Below are 23,265 nucleotides of genomic sequence, written 5' to 3' on the forward strand. Positions count from 1 at the left end.
GCAGTGCTCCATCATGAGAACGAAGGACTGTGGCGCAGATTACCTGCAAGCTGCCCCCGCCGCAGTACTCCATGGAGATCCACAGCTTGTCCATGCGCAGGTAGGAGCCGTAGTAGGCGACGATGTTCGGCTGGCAGTGCTCCATCATGAGAACGAAGGACTGTGGCGCAGATTACCTGCAAGCTGCCCCCGCCGCAGTACTCCATGGAGATCCACAGCTTGTCCCTGCGTAGGTAGGAGCCGTAGTAGGCGACGATGTTCGGGTGGCGGCAGTCCTTCATCATGAGGATCTCCTGCTGGATGATCGCGAAGTCGTCGCCCGGCTCCAGTTTTATCACCTTGATGGCTGCGAGCTCGCCATTGCCGTTGAGGCGTTTCGCCTGGAAATATTAATTTAGGAATGTATTAACTTAGAAAGATCAATTTATTTAGGATTCCAAAGAGCTAGTTAAATAAAGTATGAAGCTGCTGTTGTTAAAGTAATAGGATACTTTTAATTGACATTAAACCTTCACGGAGTAAGATTTTGAGTGAAACATTTTCGAATTTAGGACGATGAAGGAGGACGATGTGTTGTATTTTTTTAGAAGATCTTTTTTTAGAATGTATCTGTAAAATATGCCATCACAGACTTTATTATAGATAATGTTGAAAGATATTGAAAGATCATTCCACCATACATGTTTCTGCTAAATCTCTAAAAGGTTATGGAACATTTGAAAGATTTTCCGACTCATCCAACAATTATCGTCATATTTCAATAAACATGAATTATATACCAAAACCTCTCACTATTCGTGAAAATCCGTTGAGTAATTTTTGCGTTTATCGCGAACTGATAGACAGACAGACGCGGCGGAGGGTTTGTTTTATAATATGTACGTATGAAACAGGAGCGGCTCGGAGGGTAGTTTGCGTTTGGGCGACCGCCCAGGGGCGTCAGGTACCAGGGGCGCCAGGTACCAGGGGCGCCAGGTATAGATATAAAAAGCATGCGGGCGTCTGCCAGTAATAAATAAATCCATTTTTGTTCATATGGGTTTCACAATGGGATAGGGGCGCTGGTAGTTCTAAAGCCAGCACTGTATGAATGGTACTACGGGTAGCAAGGTTATCGTCTCTCTCAAGGCTTTATAGATGACGGAGATACGGGTCGAAGTGTCAGGACGTTGGGTCGACACACCACTAACGAAACCGGCTAGGTCTTTGACCTCACTGCGCGACCGCGAATATACAAGTATAATATTTAACTACAAATATTGATTTTATATTAATACTAGCATTTGCCCACGGCTTTGCCCGCGTCTATTTATTTCTGCAAACTTTTATTTATCGTGGTCAAATCTTAGAAGCTAAATTATAACCACTTTGAACTTCAACGTTTGAACGGTATCGTAAACATTCCGACATTTTAATAAATAAAATTCTCGTGTCAATAAAATATTTTGTGGTCGTTATCTTCCGATATGGATTGACCGATTTTAATGATTTTTTTTATATATGGTAGGTATGAAAATTAATCGTAAAGTATTGTAATTGTTTAAATCGCGACTTTTGTATGAAAAAGTCTATAATGGCAGAAAAATGTTTGCCGAGTCAACTACAAATGTATGTAGCAAACTGATACCCAAAAAAGTCTTTAAGATGGCGATGCAATTTAAAATATGTTAAATATATTAAAGAACATTGTACTTGTCTGGGATAATCGACCCACCGCCATTCTATCTTCCATAAAATAAAAAGTACGAACCCCTCCCTTTAACTTTCGAGATAATATAATTATTTCATCATTAACAACCCACATTGGCTCACTGTTTGGCACGAGTCTCCTCTCAGAATTAGAGAGGTTAGGGTAATAGTACACCACGCTGTCTTAATGCGGATTGACAGACTTCACACACGTAGAGAATTAAGAAAATTCTCAGGTATGCAGATTTCCTTACGATGTTTTTCCTTCACGAGGTGATTACCCTACGAATCGAAGGCAGAGGCCATATCCACTGAACTATCACAGCTCAGAACCAAGATATTAATTTAAATAAACTCATAACATAAAGTAGGAGTAGAAGTAGACACAATATAACTCATAATTGGGTACACAAAGACAAACACATTGTCTCCCATTGTTGCAATAATCCCCGCTCAGTTTGACCCCACAAGTGGCTGAGTCAGATATCGTTAGGGTGTCGACGGGGTCATCATATCCACGCGATTATGTTGCGAACGACACTTGAGTGGAAGGGTTAGGGGAGGGTGGGGCTTGTTCCACATACAAAGAACGAGTGTCTATCTTCTACTATTATACTAAATTAATTAATCTTTGCCACGTTGGTATTAATCATTGTGTATTAATTACTGACAAGTCGATTGAATACTATAGTCTATAGTTATTTGTGATCATTTTGGATTTGGATATACCTATCTATCTCTGTTATTGATGTTTTTATAGTCACAAATAACGGACTAAAAAATGGCCGACATGATAGTGATGCCCAGTGGCAAAGAATGAAATTTTGACGCAGGTAACCCGTCCCAAGTGATAAAAACTACGGTTTCTCATGCTTACATTCATACATATTAATTACAAAAACGAATGTGTATGTATGGATTTTTAAACGGTAACCCGACGGAAATCGACCTGTATGGAGACTTCGCCACTGGTTTGAGCAACTGTAGTGGGTATGCTCGAAAATTACCATCTACATCATTCTACATAGCAATTGTTAGTAATTCTTAAGTGAAGTAAAAGATTAGACAAATATTCTAATCTATTAAAAAAACACAACAAAAATAAAAACAAGCATTTTTTAATAAACATAGATTAGCTATTATATAATTTTGTATCACACTGATACAAAATTTGATACAAAATCACACTAATATTATGAAGGCGAAAGTTTGTATGAAACTTTGTTCCTCCGTTAATAAAGCTGCGCTGCGGTTAACGAAGAGATTTGGCTAAAATTTGGAATGGAAATAGATTATACTCTGGATTAACACTTAAGACTACTTTTTATCCCGGTAAAATCCATGGTTCCAGCGGGATTTGCTAAAAACTGAATTCCAAAAATTCTAATAAGTAAAATAAGCAATAAAACTGATGTACAAATCATTTGTTCAGTCCATATACTCTTTTGTTATGTACCCTATGTAACTGGTGTCATACCAAAGGGGATAATGTCTAAGAAAAGACGAGACCTACAAACCTCCTGGCAACATGCGGAATCGGTAATCTGCATGCTTTTCTGAGTTCAAAACTGTAAACAGAATGCGGTCCTCGAATTATGCGCACTCAATACCTCACAGCGCCTGATCTAATAGATCACATCATATAATGACCACCGATGACGTGTGTGTAGGTAGCAAATTCGAGATCTAGCTTAATCATTATTTTCAAATGGTATACCTCACTTTGATGATTTATTAGACACATATAATACTTATTTATATGAGAATTGTGAGGTGACTAAGAAATATTTTGTCGTTCATGTTTGGTTTCCTGTTTAGACAGTGATTAACTGCGTAATGCTTTAATTATTGTATGTACTCGTATTTGTAGCTCATACCCACCACGCTACTCCAATAGCATAGGGTCATTATGTAGGGTTGCCAACCGTACTATAATACTTAGTATTGTATTTCGGGTCTGCGTACTATATACTGTTGGAGTACGCAAAAATACTATATTTTCAACAACTTTACAAACAACATAATTTATTTAAAAACTTAATAAACATTATCATCGAATCCAAACTTGACTATCTTATTGAATTCCGAGCTTAAAATTAACGAATAAAAAAATTTACATTTGGTTTTTGACATATTTAACATGAAAAACGTGAAACAGCATATAAAAACTCTTATTTACTTATAACGAAAATACTTGAAAAATGCAATAAAAATGTGTCTTATACATAGGTTTTATAAATACAAACGTGTTTTTCGCTTATTTTGTAAAATACTATATTTTCTTCATGCGTACTACATTTTTTATGGCTAAATCTGAAAAATACTATATTTTCCCTATGAAATGTTGGCAACCCTATCATTATGACCGAGATTGAGCTGTCTTGACTTGGTCTCCGAGGTACCAGGATTGTAACGCCACATAGTAAAAGATTTTTCAAAATCAGTTATGTAGATCCAGAGATTACCCCATACAACACCACAAACTGTACCTCATTACAATACTCGAAGGCATAGACCTGACTACCTGAGTAGACCAACTTCCCAACTTCGGTCTGTTACTGCCAATTCTTCGATGTAACAATAACCTAATTTTAACCCAAACTAAGACTCAAACCATGAACCTACGAACCCAAACCACTGCGCAACAAATACGCCTCAAGTTCAGAGCGGACTAGAACTTTGGTGAAAATTATTTATCAATTACTAAAGAGCTTACATGTGAGGTAAGGATATTTAATTTTGTCTAAGTATTAGCAGACCCAAATCATCCGCCATTTCATTATTATTACCATGAGAATGCTGCTTCTCAATTCATTGATAGGTGGCACATAAGAGCATGTCTGTGTTGACTTGCCACCGCGTGTGCCGCAGGTTCGATGTCCAGGCAAGGCCAGGTGACACACCGTGAAAGTGAACGTGGCTTGTGACCTCAGGGGACGCTTTACACATATCAGCGCGACTTATCAATGTTAAAAGTATAATTTTATTTTTTTCATTTATAATTTAGTGGCGCTAACATGCGAGTGAAGAGAAATAGATAAAATGTCGTTCAATAGCGGCGGAGTTGTCTCATCTCTTTCGTCCCAACGCAACGGAAGAGATATTTTCTACCTACAAAAAGCCTATGTCCTGCAGTGGACTCCACCGGCTGATATAATGATGATAATACATAGCTATACTTTTATAGCTATAATTGCAGCTTGCTTACATATTTTACTAGCAGACGCTTAAAAAAATATTTTTCAAAATTCGTTAATAAACGACGAAGTTATGTGGTAACAAACAAAAAAAAAACATACGCGACGGATGCGCGAATGCGAAATACGCGAGAACCTCCTCCTTTTTTGAAGGGTCATTAACCACTGCGCCATGCGGCCGTCAACGATGATAGACATGTCGGCGACCCGGCGTCTGACGTCATCGATGCGAACGAGTGTGTGCAGTCCCAGCATAGTGTTCGTCAAACAATAAAACAATACGTGATACCTACGCCCAAAGAAACGCCCACTACACGCGTTCCTAATGTCTTTAACAACCATCGACTCCTATTAAGTTACTTAGTCGGGCTATTAAGGTTATTGGGTTTTACTTAACTGAACAAAATATTTAATCATTACAACGCAGCTCAAACAAACCTTAAAAAAAAATATATTACATAATCCCTGTATCCTCTGAAGTGAAGCTGAAGTGGCAATGGGCAGGCCACATAGTTCGAAGAGCCGATGGACGTTGGGTTCCCAAGGTGTTGGAATGGCGACCCCGCACCGGAAAGCGCAGTGTTTTTCGACCCCCCACTAGGTGGACCGAGGATATCAAGCGGGTTGCAGGGAGCCGCTGAATGCTGGCGGCTCGAGACCGTTGTACTTGGGAAACAAAGGGAACTACGGAATTGAAACCGCGGTGCGTCGCCTAGTATCTTAATACCAGGTGCGTAGCTACCACCGCATCAGCCGTATCAATGATACGGGGCCACCGAACTACAGAGGCCCCGTATCATATCATATTTATACTGTTTGCTTACATGTTAAAGCAAGAATTTTCAAAATGTAATCCACAATCTTACTTAATCTGGTGCTTCCCAGAAAATATAAACTATAGAGTTTGACGTTAGAATTAATAGCAAAAGTAAAAAAAAAAAGCAATCTCTTTTTTCCCGGGTCCGGTAAAAGTTGGAAACATCGTACTAGGTCAAGTCTTACATACGTCTTGTTTTAAGCAAGCATTTTTGTATTCTTTTTAACCAAGTTCAAAAAAAGGAGGTTCTCAATTCAAGTCTTATGATGTTTTTGTGTGTGTATGTTACACGATTACTCGAAGACGCCTGAACCGATTTGAATAACTCTTTTTTTTGTTTGAGGTGCTCCCGGAATGGTCCCAATGTCGTCATGTCAGGATCTGATGGTCGGATCCTGGAGAAAACGAAGGGAACTTTCAAAAATTGCAAGTATAGCGTTCAATATTTTTTTGTAAATAAATTTTACCCTTAATTTGGGCCCCCTACTAATTTTGATACAGGCTACGCCACTGCTTAATAGCATGCGTAATACGGTCATCAATAAATATTTAGATAGGGACTATATTATGTCAACGTTACTAGATATGTCGTGGCGAGTATCCGAGGGCCTAGTTTTTTGTTACTGTAAGTCCCGATCATGCATTTCGATGACGAGGTTACTACATTATAGTCCCGATAAAGAGTAAAGAGCGTAATAATAACTTTAATAACGACAATATGTTCAAACACAGCACATGTTTCACACAAAGGGATAACAAACAACACTGTCCGACACACATCTGCAGCAAAACTATATAATACTTAAGATGTCTTGTACCAAGTAAATTTCAAAATATTTTTTAAATTAGGTAAGTTAATTTTGCTTTTTTGAAGTCAGGTAATTCTTTATTTCTGTTATCAACAAGCTTAACGAACACATCAATCATAAGTCTTCAAAAAATACCGTAAAACTCATGCTGTATCAACGATCTTAGCTTGTTCCCGTTGTGGAAAATTAAAGATGAATTAAAAATGTCGTAAAACGTTGTAGCAAACTTTTTTTGATAAAGTAATGATATAATTATTAAAGTAGAATTATCAAGATTTTTTATAAGTAAACTGCCGGGTGGTTAGGGTAGGCCTGGGCCGGATATAGCCATTCCCCTTTGTGGTGTTGTAGAGGGTAGGGATCTGCTGAACCGATTCTGAAGATTATTTTACCACTAGAAAGGCACTTTATTTGTGAGTGACATAGGCTATATTTCATCCCCGTATTTTCACGAAGCCGCGAAGAGTCGGCTATAAAACGAAGGCCTGGCCCTAAAAATAGGCTGATAATGATGACTACAGCGGCAGTGCACGCTTGTAGGTATGTAGTTTTAAAGTAATGAGCCCCAAGTGCTAGGCCTAATTGGAGTGACGAGACATCGCAATGAATAATGCAGGCACGTTAGCGGACGGCGCGCCGCCGCAGACGCGTTGCTAATGAAAAAACCCCGACTTTTTTTTTCCAACTTTGGAAAAAAAATTCACAGACGTAATATAATTAGGTACTAGTGCTAGTTTTGCTCTGCGGATTCACTCGCTTTAGACGTGGAAATTATCGTGATAAAATATTGCACGTGCTTTTGCAATATAAGTATCAGAGGCGATGGTTCGTAACAACCCTATTCCTATCGGGTTACCTTTTAAAATCCACGATTTTTACGGACGCATATAACTTCACGTACTCAGTCAAAACACATTCAGACTAAAAACAGACGTAATATAATTACTAGTGCTAGTTTTGCTCTGCGGATTCGCTCGCTTTAGCCGTGGGAATTATCGAGATAAAATCTCTTGTGCTTTTGCAATTTAAGTATCAGAGGCGATGGTTCGTAACAACCCGATTCCTAGCGGGTTACCTTTTGAAATCCACGATTTTACGACACACACACACACAGACTAAAAAACTACATAAATGGGTTACCTACGAGATCATTTCCGTCTTTGCTACTGATAAGTACATACTCTATTTTAACTTCCAACGAAAAAACGATTGCTGTTATAAGTTTGAAGTCTCTTTGTCTGTCTGTGTGTGTTCGTAGCTCCTGAAGTGATGAAACGATTTTAATTTTGTATTTGAAAGTTGAATTAATCGGGAGTTTAAAGGCGGATTACATACGATTAATATTTGTTTCAACTCTTTCAATATGGGTGAAAATAAAGTGCTTGACTAGTACTATGCACTGTCAAACTTCCAATCCAAGGTGGCCGCCAAAACAAACTTATAAAGGATTACGCATATTTTTTTTAAATTTTTGTCAACGTTCTCTTATTCCTGAATGATATTAGCATTCTAATATTAAATTAAATTTTACTTTATTTTCATGACATTATTGTTGACATCTTTATTAATATTTAAAACATTTTATTCTCGATATGCCTTATTAATTAGTTTTAATAAAATTTAATTGAAATTTTACCTGAATTATGTATAGTATATAAATTATATTAAGTAACTATTTGCAATGCCCAAATAAAAAAACTACAATAATGAATAATATCAATCTACAATAAATATTTATTATTTTAGAATTAAGTTTTTGTTAATTTAAGTTAGTTTTAAGTTCTTTATCCTTTTTAATTGTTTGTATTATAATATTTTGTATGTGTGATTTGGGAATAAACGGCTTATTATTATTATTATTATTATTAGCAATGCCCTGACAGGGTCTCATGTAACATCCATACTATTAACTTTAAGATTACCAATGTATTAGTACATAAGTGCATGAATGGCACATCTATACTATAATATTATAAAGCTGAAGAGTTTGTTTGTTTGTTTGATTGAACGCGCTAATCTCAGGAACTACTGTTCCGATTTGGAAAATTCTTTCAGTGTTAGATAGCCCATTTATCGAGGAAGGCTATAGGCTATATATTATCCCCGTATTCCTACGGGAACGGGAACCACGCGGGTGAAACCGCGCGGCGTCAGCTAGTGAATAAATAAATAATTTGTGAGCAAAATTTTATTCAGATCTAGTCAGTCGTTGATCCGTATTAGTAACAATGATCCAATCCATCATCTTTCGTATTAGCTCTCGTATAGATAATAACTTTTGTAAGACAACATAATGACAAAGATACTACGAGACAATCGGATTATATTCACACGAGAAGTAATAATCAATGTTGTAAAGGAAAATTATTGTAAATAATGTAATTATAAGACCGAGAAATTCCTTGTAAAACTATGTGTAAGCCTATTTATTGAAGTAATAAAATTTCTATAGCCGTGATAGCCCAGTGGATAGGACCTCTGCCTCTGATACCGGAGGGGGTGTGATCGAATCCAGTCCGAGGCATGCACCTCCAACTTTTCAGTTGTGTGCATTTTAAGAAATTAAATATCACGTGTCTCAAACGGTGAAGGAAAAACATCACGAGGAAACCTGCATACCAGAGAATTTTCTTAAATCTCTGCGTGTGAGAAGTCTGCCAATACGCATTGGGCCAGCGTGGTGGACTATTTGGCTTAACCCCTCTCATTCTGTGCCGAATATGGGTTGATAATGATGATGATGAATAATATTTCTAATAATTGTTTATAAATTTAACTAGTGAAGGCCGGCGACTTCTTCAGCGCGAAACCCTACCCCTGCCCTACTCTACTCTCTACCATTACCCTATCCTATCTCTATCCTACCCTAAGTATCCTATGTCCGTCTCCTGGCTCTAAGCTACCAATTTTCAGCCAAATCGACCCAGCCGTTCTTGAGTTATAAATAGTGTAACTAAAACGATTTTTTTTCTTTTATGTGCATATAGATTAATGATTAATGTTATATATAGAGATAGATTAATTAAAAATCAAGTATAGCCGGAGTGATTAGGAATCATCTATATTATTCTCTCCCAAGGTGCTGGAATGGCGACCCCGCACTAAAAAGCGCAGTATTGGTCGACCCCCCAGGTGGACTGACGACATCAAGCGTGTCGCAGAGATTCGCTGGATGCAGGCGGCTCAGGATCGTGATGTTTGGAAGTCCCTACAAATGGCCTGTGTCCTGCAGTGGACGTCCATCGGCTGATATGATAATGATGAAAATTCTAACGCATAATTTATACTGCTGTAAAGTTACATCAATATCGCAATTTTTGCGTGACAAACACCCATAATCACCGATTGTCGTATTCATCTGTATAAAGATGAGCCTTCGGTAAATTGATATTACGCACGTTAAGATGAAAAATTGTTTTAATATTGAAATTTTAATCAAAAAATGTCCGTAAATCAGATGAGAGCAATTAAAAGCCGGCGAGCGCGCCACGCTATGCCCGACCCGGTCATCGAACCTGCACTTGACGCGTCGCAGTTCGCGCTTACAGTATAGAGGAGCTAGCTTATTAAAATATTCGTGAAAGTTATAACAACATTTAAGTCTATTGGTGACGTTCGAATGTTTATACCTACTCCTTTATAATCATAATACCCTGGTACTTAGGAACCGACTTCATACATAGAATGACGATCTCTATGGGCTCTATGATATATTTATGTGTGTGTTATCAATAGGTCCTGGGTTTGATTACCTACTGAGGTCAATTTAAGCATTTTATATTTTCGAAATTAGCTCAGGTTTGGTCTGTGGTAGGAGTGGTAGAGCATCGCCCGCGCCTAACTACCACTCTACCGGCAAAGACCAACCCCAAACGATTCAGCATCAAAGGCAGTGGCGTGCATAAGGTTGTAAACTAGGCTAGGCACTCTTTGTAAAAATTGTACAAAATGGGAACTACTGCTCGAATACAGGTTTGTGACGGTCATCAGGAATGTGAGGTTTTATATGGGAAGAATGTACCTCTTCCAAATAAGTAATCGTGTTAGACAACATTGCCACTTAACATCAGCAGGGTTATTATGTAACTCGGTGTACCATTCAAATAACAAGTGACTACATCGTTTTTCATCGTAGTTGTGATCATCTAACATAGTAATTTCAACGAAATGATCTTGACTACGTCATTTTAAATCAAATTACAGTGATTTTTTTTGTTCTACGATCATTAATTTAACATGATTATTTCAACGAAATTACGTAAATAACGGTTTTTCGTACGAAAATATAATAAAAAACCTTGTAGTGGCTCATTATTTGATTTTTTTTTTTTTTTTTTTCTGTCTGAGTAGGTGCCGATAGCTCCCTGCGGAACCACTACGGCGTCACCGGGGGGGTTGGGCGAGCGCAGAAGCATCGCCTGATGTGACCCGAAGGCTGAAAGAAAGATAGAGGACGGAACGGCTCTCTAAGGGCGTCTCCTATGAGACTCGGACCTCGGCTTAGAAGGCCATTCTGGAGGAGGTAACCGTGACCTGAGTGAATCAGTCCGGACGCCCCCAAGATCGTGAGTTAGAAAACCCACGTCCGGGTGACGTTAGATATCGGGGACCTCGTCTTCGCCGGCGAAGACGCTGTGTAGCTTGTGATTGTGTTACCTGGGAAGCATTGTCGGTTGTTATGTCATCGTCTGGATCGTAAAGGACGTTCTTGGGACGCCTCTGCTTGCAGTTAGCGTTTAGGTTGGGAGTGTAATTGCAGGCCTCAACCACTAGTTGGTTGGGATGGATGGCAGCTCTGTCAAAATAGTTTTGAGAGAGCTGTTTCATGTACTTAGCTATTGTCGGTAATTCTAGATCTCTATGGAGGTCATTATTGCGTAAAAACCACGGCGCGCCCGTGATTTGACGCAGAAAACGATTCTGTAGGGTTTGAAGCGGCCTAAGGGTCGCTTTGGGACGGTGGGCAAACACTACACTAGCGTAGGTTAAGATCGGACGGATCGTAGTTTTATAAAGCGTTAGCTTTGAGCGGAGGGACAATTTACTTTTCTTATTTATCATAGCGTAAAGGCGGTGCATTACGTATGCGGCCTTTTTTCTCGCTTTGTTAACGTGCATGGAGAAGCTCATGCGGTTATCGAAGGTAACGCCTAGGTACTTGGCAGTACGTTGCCAGGGGATGGGTGCTCCGTAAAGGGAGACTTCTTTGAGTCCGGACTTGAGACGGGAGACCGCTTTGCCGGTGAAAAGCACGGCTGCGCTTTTCTCTGGGTTGATTTCTATACGCCAAAGGCGGAACCATTTACCTATAATGTTTACCGCCTTCTGGAGGCGGGCTCTAATGTGGACCCGGTTTACTGCCGTCGCGTACAGTGCGGTGTCGTCCGCAAACTGGGCGACGTGTACGCCCGGGTGGTCGGTGGGAATGTCGCTTGTGAAGAGCGAGTATAAAAGCGGGGAGAGCACGGAGCCCTGAGGGACTCCTGCGCGAATCTGTCTGGGTGAAGAGAGAGTGCCGTCTATACGGTACCTGAAGGTGCGGTTGGACAGAAAGCTGTGTAGCAAGCGTACCATTTTGTTTGGTACGCCGAAACGGTTTAGTTTGAATATCAAGCCTTCGTGCCAGACGCGGTCAAACGCTTTAGCTACGTCAAAGAAGAGCGCCCCGGTGGCGATGGGGTTATGAAATGTATTAAAACCGGTTAGAATGTGCTCCGTGAGGCGGTGCACTTGATGAACACATGAGTGTTTACATCGAAATCCAAACTGTTGTTTGATGAGAAGTTGCTTTTCATCGCAAATGGCTTTGAGACGATTCAAAATGATTATCTCATACACCTTGCCAATGGTGTTGAGAAGACTAATTGGGCGGTAGCTAGTCGGGAGGTCGCGGGGTTTACCCGGCTTGTGGATGCCAATGACCGTGGCTTCTTTCCATGCGTCTGGGAAGGCGCAGTGAGCTAGGAGAACATTGAAGATGTTCACCAGGAGGTTGATTATCTGGACCGGGAGAAGCTTTAGAGCTTTGTTGCTAATCGTATCAGGCCCCGGAGCCTTCTTTTTGCGCAAGCCCTTGATAACCGCAGAGACTTCCTCGCATGACGTAGGGGTAATTTCGACTCCGTCCGGGGGGCGAGATAAGATAGAAGTGAGTTCGGACTTCACTTTTTTTGCGTGTGATTTTACAAATGCCGTAGTGCTTGGAGTGCACTGGGCTTCCAGACTGTCGGCTAGGCATTCGGCCTTATCGATGTCCTCGATCGCGTTTGGGAGGCCAGGGCGTTTGAGAGGTGGGGTGGCTGCGAGGCGGTCGGCTTTGAGATATCTTGCCACGTCGTAGAAGGCTACGTGCGATGGCTCGAGCTCTCTCAGTCGGTCGTCCCATTGTCTGTCATAACGCCAGCGCAAGCGACGCTTGCACCGTCTTCCGAGAGTCCAAAGAAGACTCGCGTTTTGTCGGGTCGGTTCAGATTCGTAGCGTCTTTGCTGTGCGTTTCTATCCGTTAGTAGGGCCCGTAGGTCCGACGACAAGGGGGCCTTGCTGAAGGCAGGGACCTCCTTGGTGCAATCTTTTATTGCTTCGCGAATATGGCCATTTAGGTTCGAAGAAGCTGCGAGCGCTTCGCCTAACGTTTCTATCTCGTCAGGAATTTGATCTAGGTGCTGTGAAGCCAAGGACTTGAGACGCTCAGACAGTCTCCCGTAATTAATTATAGTTTTGGTCGGGGGGGTCGTGGAGGGCGGGGGGCCAAGCTGGACTATAACTGGTCTGTGGTCCGAGTCCGAGGCCAGATCCGAGAACACCTCCAAAGGACTCACTTCAAGAGTGATGTTCTTTACGAGTGCCAGATCCAGTACGCTCGGAGTTTGGTTTCGTGTGTCCGTCAGTCTCGGGTAACGTGTTGGTTTGTCGGGGGTGAGCAAAATGAAATTAGCATCGTCGCGGTCAGTCAGTCTTCTTAGAGTGTTGCCGCTAGTGTTATTATAAGCGTTGAGCCAACTTGTATGTTTAGCGTTAAAGTCACCGGCCAAAATGACGGAGTCACTTAAGGAGAGGAGTGTCTGAATGTCACTCTCTAAGAGACGTTTACCGCAGGGTTGGTAAACTGAAACCAGTGTGATCGGCGGATGGCCGGTCATACTGACCTGACATACTGAGACTTCCATGTTAGTAAGCTCGGGAGGATCAAGAGGAGTGCAGTGAAGAGCCCTTCTGTGATATATAGCTGTACCTCCCTTCCTTTGGGTGGTCCGGTCGTTTCTAATCATTAGGTAATTCCCTATTTTGGGATCGCGAAGGCTAGGTTTCAAGAAGGTCTCTTGCACCAGAAAGATGTCCGGTTTGTGGTCGCTTATCCATTCGCGGACCTCGAGTAATTTATCGGTGAGCCCGTCTGCATTGAAGAAGCCGACAGTCAGGGAATGTGGTTTTAATCTACCGTTGTGAGCCATTTAGAAAATTTTTATAGTTTTCGATCGCGCGGAGCATGATACTGTGCTCGCCTATTGCCCTTAGGGGGTCTACTTTATATTTCTCAATGAAGAGATCGTATTCTTCCATACGGAATACATCCGAGAAGGAGTGAGTCGCGTATGAAGGTTTGGACGAGGCTTGAGGGGCCGAGAGAGGGGGTTGGGCCGCAGGAGCGGCCCTCGGGGGCTGTTTGGCGACCGGAGAAGCCGGTGCCGCACTAGGAGCGTTAGGCGCTCCGTACAATGGCTTGTTCCAAGCGTTGGTGGTAGGCACCGGCGCTGGAACAAACCTGTGAGCGGGCTTTTTGGGTGCCGCCGGTTTGCGGCCCGCTGCCCTGCCCCTTCGCTTGCCTGGCTGTGGGGCCTTCCGGCATCCGCGATAGTTCGCGGGATGGCCGGCTTCGCCGCACAGCACGCAGCTTGGGGGCACTTCAGCGATCCGTTCCTTGCGGGGACAATCTATCGTGCCGTGATCTCCCAGGCACTTAACGCACCTGGGACGGGCAAAACAATTCCTTTGAGAGTGTCCATAGGTCTGGCATCTATGACATTGACCTATGCGGCCACGGTTGTTGGGCTTCTCAAAGGAGAGGCCAGAGAGGTGGCATATCGCCTTCAAGTTATATATCCTCTTGCCCTCAGGAGAGAGCTCGAGGATCACTAGACAGAGGTCTAGCGGCTCTTTTGAGCGTGATCGGTACATTCGGTGTACCTCCTGGACGGGGAGATCCTGTTTAAGCAGGTCGGCTTTGATGAGCTCAGTATCAAGCTCCTTGGGGAGACCGCGGACTACTACGCGGAGGACTCGCTCATCGCTCAGAGCGTAAGTGTGATAGCCTATTGAGTTTGACCTCAATAAAGCTGTCAGACGCCTATGGTCACCGGATGACTCGCATTCCGCACGAATACCTAAGGTGGTAAGCTGGGCGTTTGGAATAGGGATATTGTTTTTTATTAGCATGGGGACAATTTTGTTTGCCCATGCGTCCTTGTCCCTAATAAACATTGGGGGGATCTTCTCCTTGCGAGGTTCCTCCATAGGAGAGTCCTCACTTTCGGAGTCTGAATCGGATAAGGTTTGTGACCGAGCTTGGCTCTCGGTCACAGTGACCTTGCTAGTGGTAGTGGGCTGAGCGTCGGTTTTAGTAGCCTTTCGCCGTTTTCGATTACTTACGACGACGGTGAAGCCATCGTCAACTGGAGCCGGTGAGCCCTGCGACTCTGGGATATCGCAAATGTCCATGGCGGAAGGCCTATGGACCGTGTTGGTCGGAGTGCGAGTCATAGATTCGCGGGAGGGTGGCAAAGTGCCCTTTGGGTGGGCTGAGGGCCCGGGGAGCGCGTTAGGCGCGCTAGGCCCTACGGACGGAGCCGGAATCGGTGTTGCCGGGCGACCCGAGGCCGAGACACGTGGGTCGCGGGCCGCGGATTGGCTGCCCAGCGGCGGGCGCACTACCTGAGCAGGTAGCACGTGGCGCTGGGTCACGAGTGGCGCGGGGGTTGCGGGGATAGCGGGGGACGCGGCGGCATTTCCCGGAAGGGGACTACCTGATTGGGGTTGACTTTGAGTCAAAGTCACGGTTTGAGACGCAATCGGTTGCGAAGACATAAAACTTTCCAGATAGCCTGGAAATTTAACTCGGAGGTCCTTGAAGAGGGCCTCCAAGTACGGCGGCGGAACGGAGTTGGGGTCCATAGTGGACCCCGGAACTAACAGGGCCTCCCCACCGGGGCGGGGAGGTGAGTACCTACTGTGTGGCCCTAGTGGTCCACGCCTTTAGGTGACGTGGGTGTACCTACTCTTATTCTAGTGTACTCACGGACCGGAACCACTTAACTACACTAGAACAACGCAGAACACAACACAACACAGCACAACGAAATCGGTGGTCAAGACAGTACTAGAAAAACTAGCACCCTCTCAAAAGAAGAACCAATATTGGTGGCCTCCACCGTGGGATCGAAAACCTGCATAGGCGAGGACAGACGACCGCACGGGACGGCTGCCAAGATCGGAGTGTCATTATTTGAATGATACACCGACATACATAATAACCCTGCAGGTGAGATCGCAGTCAAGGGCTAGCTAGCTAAAAAATAGAATCAATCAATAGATAACACCATCAATGTATCAAAACAAACTCACAGTAGCAGAGTTTGTAAATTGTAAGAGTCTACTTGTAAACAATCATATAGATTCTAGTGCAATTTATTTTGATAAAATTGCATTTTATCAGTAACGCAACATTTTATCGATAACAAGTAAAAACTATTCGTACATTATGTGGGGTTTTATGTAGAGTCTATATGTAAAAAATAAAAATACAAAAATATGGAAATATGGTGTAATACGATAAAAGAATATCTAGCCGTAGACTGATAGGTCTGCAGTCTAATAGCTTAATGATTTTATAAGGACAAGGTTGCGTGGTAGAACTTTACTAAGCGATAAAGTCGCCTTTTGATTTTCATAGTTACTAAGACAAAAATTAATATCTAATTTTCTATCTATTAGACTCTTCTGAGACAGTTGGTTTAAACTTAGGAAGGATTTATAATTCCTTTAGATAAATTAAAAAATAAACAATAATGTAACAAACACCAATCTATACTAATATTATAAAGCTGAAGAGATTGTTTCTTACTTTGTTTGTTTAATTGAACGCGCTAATCTCAGAAACTACTAGTCCGATTTGAAAAATTATTTCAGTGTTAGATTGCATTTATCGAGGAATGCTATAGGATATTTATTATCCCCGTATCCTACGGAAACATGAACCACGCTAGTAATAAGTAAAAAAAAAATAAGACCTCCTTTTAAAGACGATTTAATAAAAATAGTTAGCCGTAGTCGCGAGCTCTAAATAAACTATAAAACTTGTACATAGTAGAAACATCGTAAGATCGTAAATAATTGTTCTATGTAGGCAATGTCGCCGCTAGTGCAGTGCTGCATTGTAGCGAAGGTCAAGGTTCGTGGCCGTGACGGGTCGAGTTGACATTCATAATAATGCTCTGACGTCGAGATCACTCAGAGTCAGCATAAATCAATAAACAGTTATATTATGAGACGTACAGTACAACCCACCCACCATACGAGTTCTTCTAGTCTTCATACAATAGGCTATAGTTTGTAACACTCCCGATTGTCCGCGCGGGCCGGGGTGCGTGTAGCGATGAATGAAAAACCCACGACTGATGCATCTCACTTCCCAGCACGCACGATTCACACCCACGCAGTCTTTCCCCCCGTCGCCCGCATATCATGGGAGTGTCATCAACGAACTTGCCAAGCTTTAGTATTACGTGTTCACGTAATACATTGTGTTTTATCACGTGTTATAAAACAAAATCCTCCTAAGCGTCTGTCTGTCTGTTCGCGATAAAATCAAAACTACAGTACGGATTTTCATGCTGTTTTTAACAATTAGTGATTAGGGAAGGTTTGTGTAAATCAGTAGAGATACGACGATACCTTTAACGGTCACGGTATTGCTTAATCCGCCTGGGAGCTTATTACTTAATCCCTGCCAGATATAACAAAACAATGCATGTTAAAATATCTCTTATTGATCTACAAATGTTATGTGCGCTTAGCGTTAATATACATATCAGATTTTTTGTGGCATATTGTATTGTTTTTATGGTTAATATGTGTATTGTTGGCGTGCTTTAAATAAATAAATACAAAAATCCGCGATGTTTTGAACTACCATTGTCTTTCTTTATAAAATGAAATTTTATTTATTTTCTCCACATTATTATATGTACAAATATCATGTATTACATCAGCTGCTTCCAGGTCTTTAAACCACACACTCAGTTTACAAGCACTTTTGAAAGATCAGTTGACCATTTGTAAAGATTCTACTACCGGTTCGGAAAGAAGGTTCTGCTGAGAAGAACCTGCAAAATACTCAACAGTCGCTCTTTTAAAAAAATCATACAGTACTATAATTTACATTGAATACAATTTCTTATCATAGTTTTATTCCTGTGGAAGGTGGCCTCCAAGCACCTTGATCATTAAGGACCTCATCAATGATGTAGTACCCTCGACTAAGTAAATTGGTCTTCGAACTTTGTCGGTAACTTTAGTTCTGCAAATCACCTAATTTCTCAGTCAATCAGTAATCACGCAGATAAAGGAGTACTAACCACAGCTCTTTTCATGGCCTGCAGAGTGACTTTGAGCTTTCTAATTTGATCCTTAGTTAGTGTGCATGTTTTTGAACAATAGGACAACACGCACTGTTCGAAGAATTTCGTCTTCAGGCACTGGATGGATGGAGTATTGAATAAAAAGATAAACGAAGTTTCCCGAACACTTCGCAGATTCAGCGGTTCATCTGTTCGAAATATGGCCGATCTAAGAAATCCATGTGCATGTGTGGGTATAGATATCGACATAGCTCCATGTAGAGCCTTCTTATGGTGGTAGCAGTAACTTGTAACGAACGAGCTGGTACTCGAAATGATCATAATTGCGAACGGAGGTGTTCGTATTCGTATGATTCAGGTTACAGTGACGCAACGCTCTCTCGCTCCGCTGGCGACCGCAGACAATTGAAACAATACCTAACAGATACCTATTTTATATACTTTGTTCCTATAGCTTTTGCCGCTCAAACAAACTACTCATCTGATGGTAATTGATAACCAAACGTCCTTGCGCTTTTGTTTTGTAGAATAGGCTACTTGCCTCTTTTGTAAACAGTGTTTAAACTGAATTATGGAAGTATTATAAGCTATATTTTATTTTGTCCCGTCAATAATAACCAGTAAAAAATTTAATATAAATGAAAAAATATTTAAGTAAAATATTTGCCGCCAAAACACAACACATTAGCAAGTGACGTCATTCATAGAGATAACAGCGTGATTAGCGTTTGCAGTGATGTGATTATATCACGTCACCGCAAGCGCCAATCATAAACCGATGCCTTTGGCGTTTGCGGTGACGTGATAAAAATACAATTTTGTTTTATAAAAATATTACAATTACGAGATTATTTTCACAAATAAAAATATGATTAGAGTTTCTAGGCATCTAAAAACAACTACAACTCCTCGACGCAAAATCTTCTTAGTTTTGTACAGCATGCCTATTGTCCGGTATGCGTTATGCGGATCTTTGCCATCGTTACAGCTTACCAAAATAATGACTCAATCGAATGAATAGTACGGAATCCTAGGACACGGCCAGTAGATGAGTCTTACGACATATGCTATGAAAACAAAATAACATATTGTCGACCAAGAGCCCCGAATCGAAAACAAAGCTTGCTTTCGTCTCATCGCAAAGAAAAATGTTTCTAGTTTGACCGCTATTGGTCGATTATGTGTTTTTCTCTTAACGAGAAAAATGTAGCAGCGCAAGCCTAAATTTAAATTCTTGTACTCTTGGAGATTTTTTTTTGAACTATTGCCTATATGCCTATTGAACAGTTTCAGGCAGAGAAATTTCATTATATTACGTACTAGCGGACTAACTAACTTACTTTTAACTAATCCTACCTCCTTTTTCTAATTTTCCGCGCAATTTTTTAATTTTTTTCTGTCATAAGAACATTTTCCTGACAATAACAAACACTTAAAAAAAAAAGAGTGAAATCAGCCCAGCTCCCATTCCATTACGATACGCTTAAATCATCGATTTTGGAAATGCACACCATTTAACTTACAACTCACCTACCTTATCTTAATCTGACGTGCTGGTTGAGTATTTATGAAGTTAGTTTTTTTTTTTGGTTGCCCTAAACGTACCCACTAATATTAGGGCTCATACTTGGTAGAGGTACCCAGCAATGTGTAAGGTCCACTTACTTATGATCATCTGCTGCGCTCGAGTAACTGCAAAAATTCCCTCTTCAGCTCTCTTACTATGAGGTTAGTGTGTTCAATTAAACAAACAAACTCAACTTTATAATATTAATAAGTGTACATTATGAGGTTTCATCAGATTCATCTCGGTTGTGGGTGTGGTATAGAGCTTGAATTTCTCAATGGTGTTTAAGGTTTTTGTAAATTTTTTTATAGTAATACTTGATAGAGCAAGCAGATGGTCTATTGGATTTCATTCAAATTTATTTATTTCAAATAGGCTAACTTTAGAAGCACTTTTTATACAATAAAGATAAGTAACCATCACACTAATATTATAAAGGCGAAAGTTTTTGTATATGTGTGTATGTTTGTTCCTACTTTATGCTGCGGCTACTGAAGCGATTTGGAATGGAAGGCTACTTTTCATCCCGGAAAAATCCATGGTTCCCACGGGATTTGTGAAAAACTAAATTCCACTCAGACAAAGTTGCGGGCGTCCACTAGTATAAACTAGTCATCTAGTCCAGTAATAAAGTAATGCAATGCAAGGCATACTCATTAGTCATTAGGAATCCTAAAATGTGCATGTGCCCTTTACCCAAAGGCACTGGTAACTTGCCTCATATGCCTGAGTAGAGAGAGAGAGCTACACTGATGGAGTAAACCTGAGAGCCTTTGGGTTTGTTGATTCACATCCATTGGACTTTTATAGCTACTCCTAACACTCTTTATGGGTGTCTATATGTCATATTTATTATACCTTCATGTTAGGACTACTGAACAGATAAAATGGAGATAGATTATAATAAGGCTTAGTTGTCAAGCACAAGCATAAAAAAAAATACTATGGATTTACATGGGCAACTTCTAAAGCCCACAGGGCCTTATAAATTCATTAACCGATCCAAACTGAACTGAAGCATTTTCAAAATATTATTATTAACCAACTTTATAATACTGAAAATCAAACTCAGTTACAGAACAGATTCAAATCAAACTGTGCCAGTAAGGTTGTTGAAATGAACAAAGCTTATATTCTCAATTTAATTATTTACTCAAGTGCCACCAGCCTATTAATAGACTAACCATATTAATATGCAGCACAGATGTTTGTTGTAAGTGATGTTCTAATTTCATATCAGTTATTAAACAATTGGGGTAACATGACCTGCTATCTAGAGGGAACATCCTTTTTGTATACTACTTGTTCTTTTACAGTGCAGTGCTATCATCAATCATCATTATAAACCCATTTTAACCCCTTGACAGCAGCATTGTAGGTCCAAAACAAGTGAACATTTTACTCTGTAACTTTTTAGTCTCTGGCACCAGTTTCAGTCTACTCTCTTAAATTGTAAATTGTTTTGGAGAAAGCCTATGTCTGGACGTCATGGCTGGAATGCGATAGTCACATACAAAAACTGCTAAGGATATGACCGGTGAGTGAGAGATGAGTAATCTACTGGTCCACTAGAGGCCTCCCACCTGTTAGGAGAGGCATAGACCCACCATACTGCTCGCTGAGTGTGATAATTGATTCTTTAGCAATCATCACTATCAGATGTTAATATTAATAATTCAGATTGATAGCTTCATTTTTTTTATTCTTTACAAATTAGCCTTTGACTACAATCTCATCTGATGGAAGAGAGCTTAACTAGTTAGGAGGAGGATGTAAATTCACATCCCTTTGGTTTCTACATGACATTGTACAGGAATGCAAAATTGCTTGGTGGTATATCTTTGCCGGTTGGATGTGCTCTAGGATCGTACCAAATTTTAGCTAGGCAGGGAAAGCACCACGAGCGGAGAAGGGGAGTGTTAATCAATTTTTTGAGGAATTCCTTAACCCTACATCCATGGTCACAAGTCCTGGACTTTGCTCTAAGTTTTGCCAGGCCATGCAATGGACCTGGCAACCGCACAGTGAATCCATGGATTGCTAAGATAGCAAGCCACGAGCAAAGCATCCTACTAGCCAACTTTACTTATATGATAATAACATTTTTAAAATGAACCATTTCCTAGGCATCAAATCTTATGATTTTGATGCCTAGGAAAATCCTAGGCCATCAAAATCATAAGATTTCATGCATTAAATACAAATACAAGCATTTTTGTGTCTATTTCCAGTGCAGTTACTCTGGAAGTCCAATCCAGTATTGTCAATGCAGTTGAAAGCTGTTTTTTTTCTATCACACTATGCAACTTTCTATGCATTCCATAATACAATGACACCAAAAGTACAATGTTATAATTTGTTGTTCCAATCACATGTGATAAGGCAATGTTACTTGAGATAATACTTCATGATCTCAGCACACAAGGAAAGAATGAAAAAGATTTTTTGTTTAGAAATAATTATTTGTAATTTTATCTCCTTTGTCATATTCAAGGACGATTCACTTAAGCGGTTATTAAATGCAGACATTGATTTTAGACGACTGGCGAAGAAACAAAGAATTTTGAAATTGAGATTTTTCGATGGGTGTGTACCCAAATTAGCTTGTTTTAACGTTCAAGGTCGTGTGCGCGTGCTATTTATTTAAAATACCGCCACGATATGGGACTTCGCGTCAATTTAAATACGAAATTGAATGCGACGACAATTATGACGAAGTGCACATAACGTATGCGAACGAAGTGCCGAAAACCCGTTAGAAATCGGCCGCGGGCTCCGTGATTCACCCACAAATCAACGTTAAAGTATGTGAAATGTTGTGATGATGGGAAAAATAGAGTTTCGAAAGGTCCCCTACCTTGTAGACGTCTCCGTAAGTGCCTGATCCAATCCTCTGAATGAGCTCGTACTCATCTTGCGGGTTCCTACGAGATATATCTGAACTTAAAACACCACCACTATGCGCCATAATCACTAGCGAAAACTAATCTAACATTTATTTACACTTTCATCTCATTATTCACATAATTATAACACAAAAACGTCGACAAATAAATTATTTTTTTGCTACACAAACTCGTCACTCGACATCTCCATCTGACGTCTGACTCCACAGAATAAAAAAAATGGTAATAAATTGTCACAATTTACATCCATAATCTATGTTCTATGGTGTACTCTTTGGTCTTTGGTATTGAATTCTTAAGTGTTGTAAGTACAAAAAAATTTCATCCTGTGAGAACATTCGTGAGAAAGTTCAAGTGTCCTGTGTCCAAGCCTTTTTAACCGACTTAAAAAAAATCCCCTGGACCGATTTAAAAAATTCTTTTTTTGTTTGAAACGGTATACTCCCCATTTGGTCCCATTGTCATCATGTCAAGATCTGATGATGGAATCCTGGTGAAATTGAGGAGAACTTTCAAAAATTATACGGGTACCTAATGTGTTCGTAAATTTTTCCATTTAGTACTTTAAAGCACTACAATTTCATGAAGGTTTAAAATCGATCTGATGATGGAGCCATAATACAGACGAGGGAACTCCTCAGCGATT

The 23,265-nt window shown here is 40.7% G+C and overlaps 1 protein-coding gene across 1 annotated transcript; it reads right to left on the bottom strand.

The window, feature by feature from the left end:
- Window positions 1–11: 11 nt before the first annotated feature.
- LOC128198956 (mitogen-activated protein kinase kinase kinase kinase 3-like) lies at window positions 12–22,816 on the bottom strand. Its single transcript, XM_052886959.1, has 2 exons — window positions 22,571–22,816; window positions 12–380 (listed from the first exon to the last, which is right to left on the bottom strand). Exons 1-2 carry the CDS (start codon window positions 22,679–22,681, stop codon window positions 12–14), a joined length of 480 nt encoding a protein of 159 aa, XP_052742919.1. The 5' UTR covers window positions 22,682–22,816.
- Between the last annotated feature and the right edge of the window lie 449 nt (window positions 22,817–23,265).

Source organism: Bicyclus anynana, chromosome 18 (assembly GCF_947172395.1).
Source record: "Bicyclus anynana chromosome 18, ilBicAnyn1.1, whole genome shotgun sequence".
In the NCBI taxonomy this organism is placed as follows: domain Eukaryota; kingdom Metazoa; phylum Arthropoda; class Insecta; order Lepidoptera; family Nymphalidae; genus Bicyclus; species Bicyclus anynana.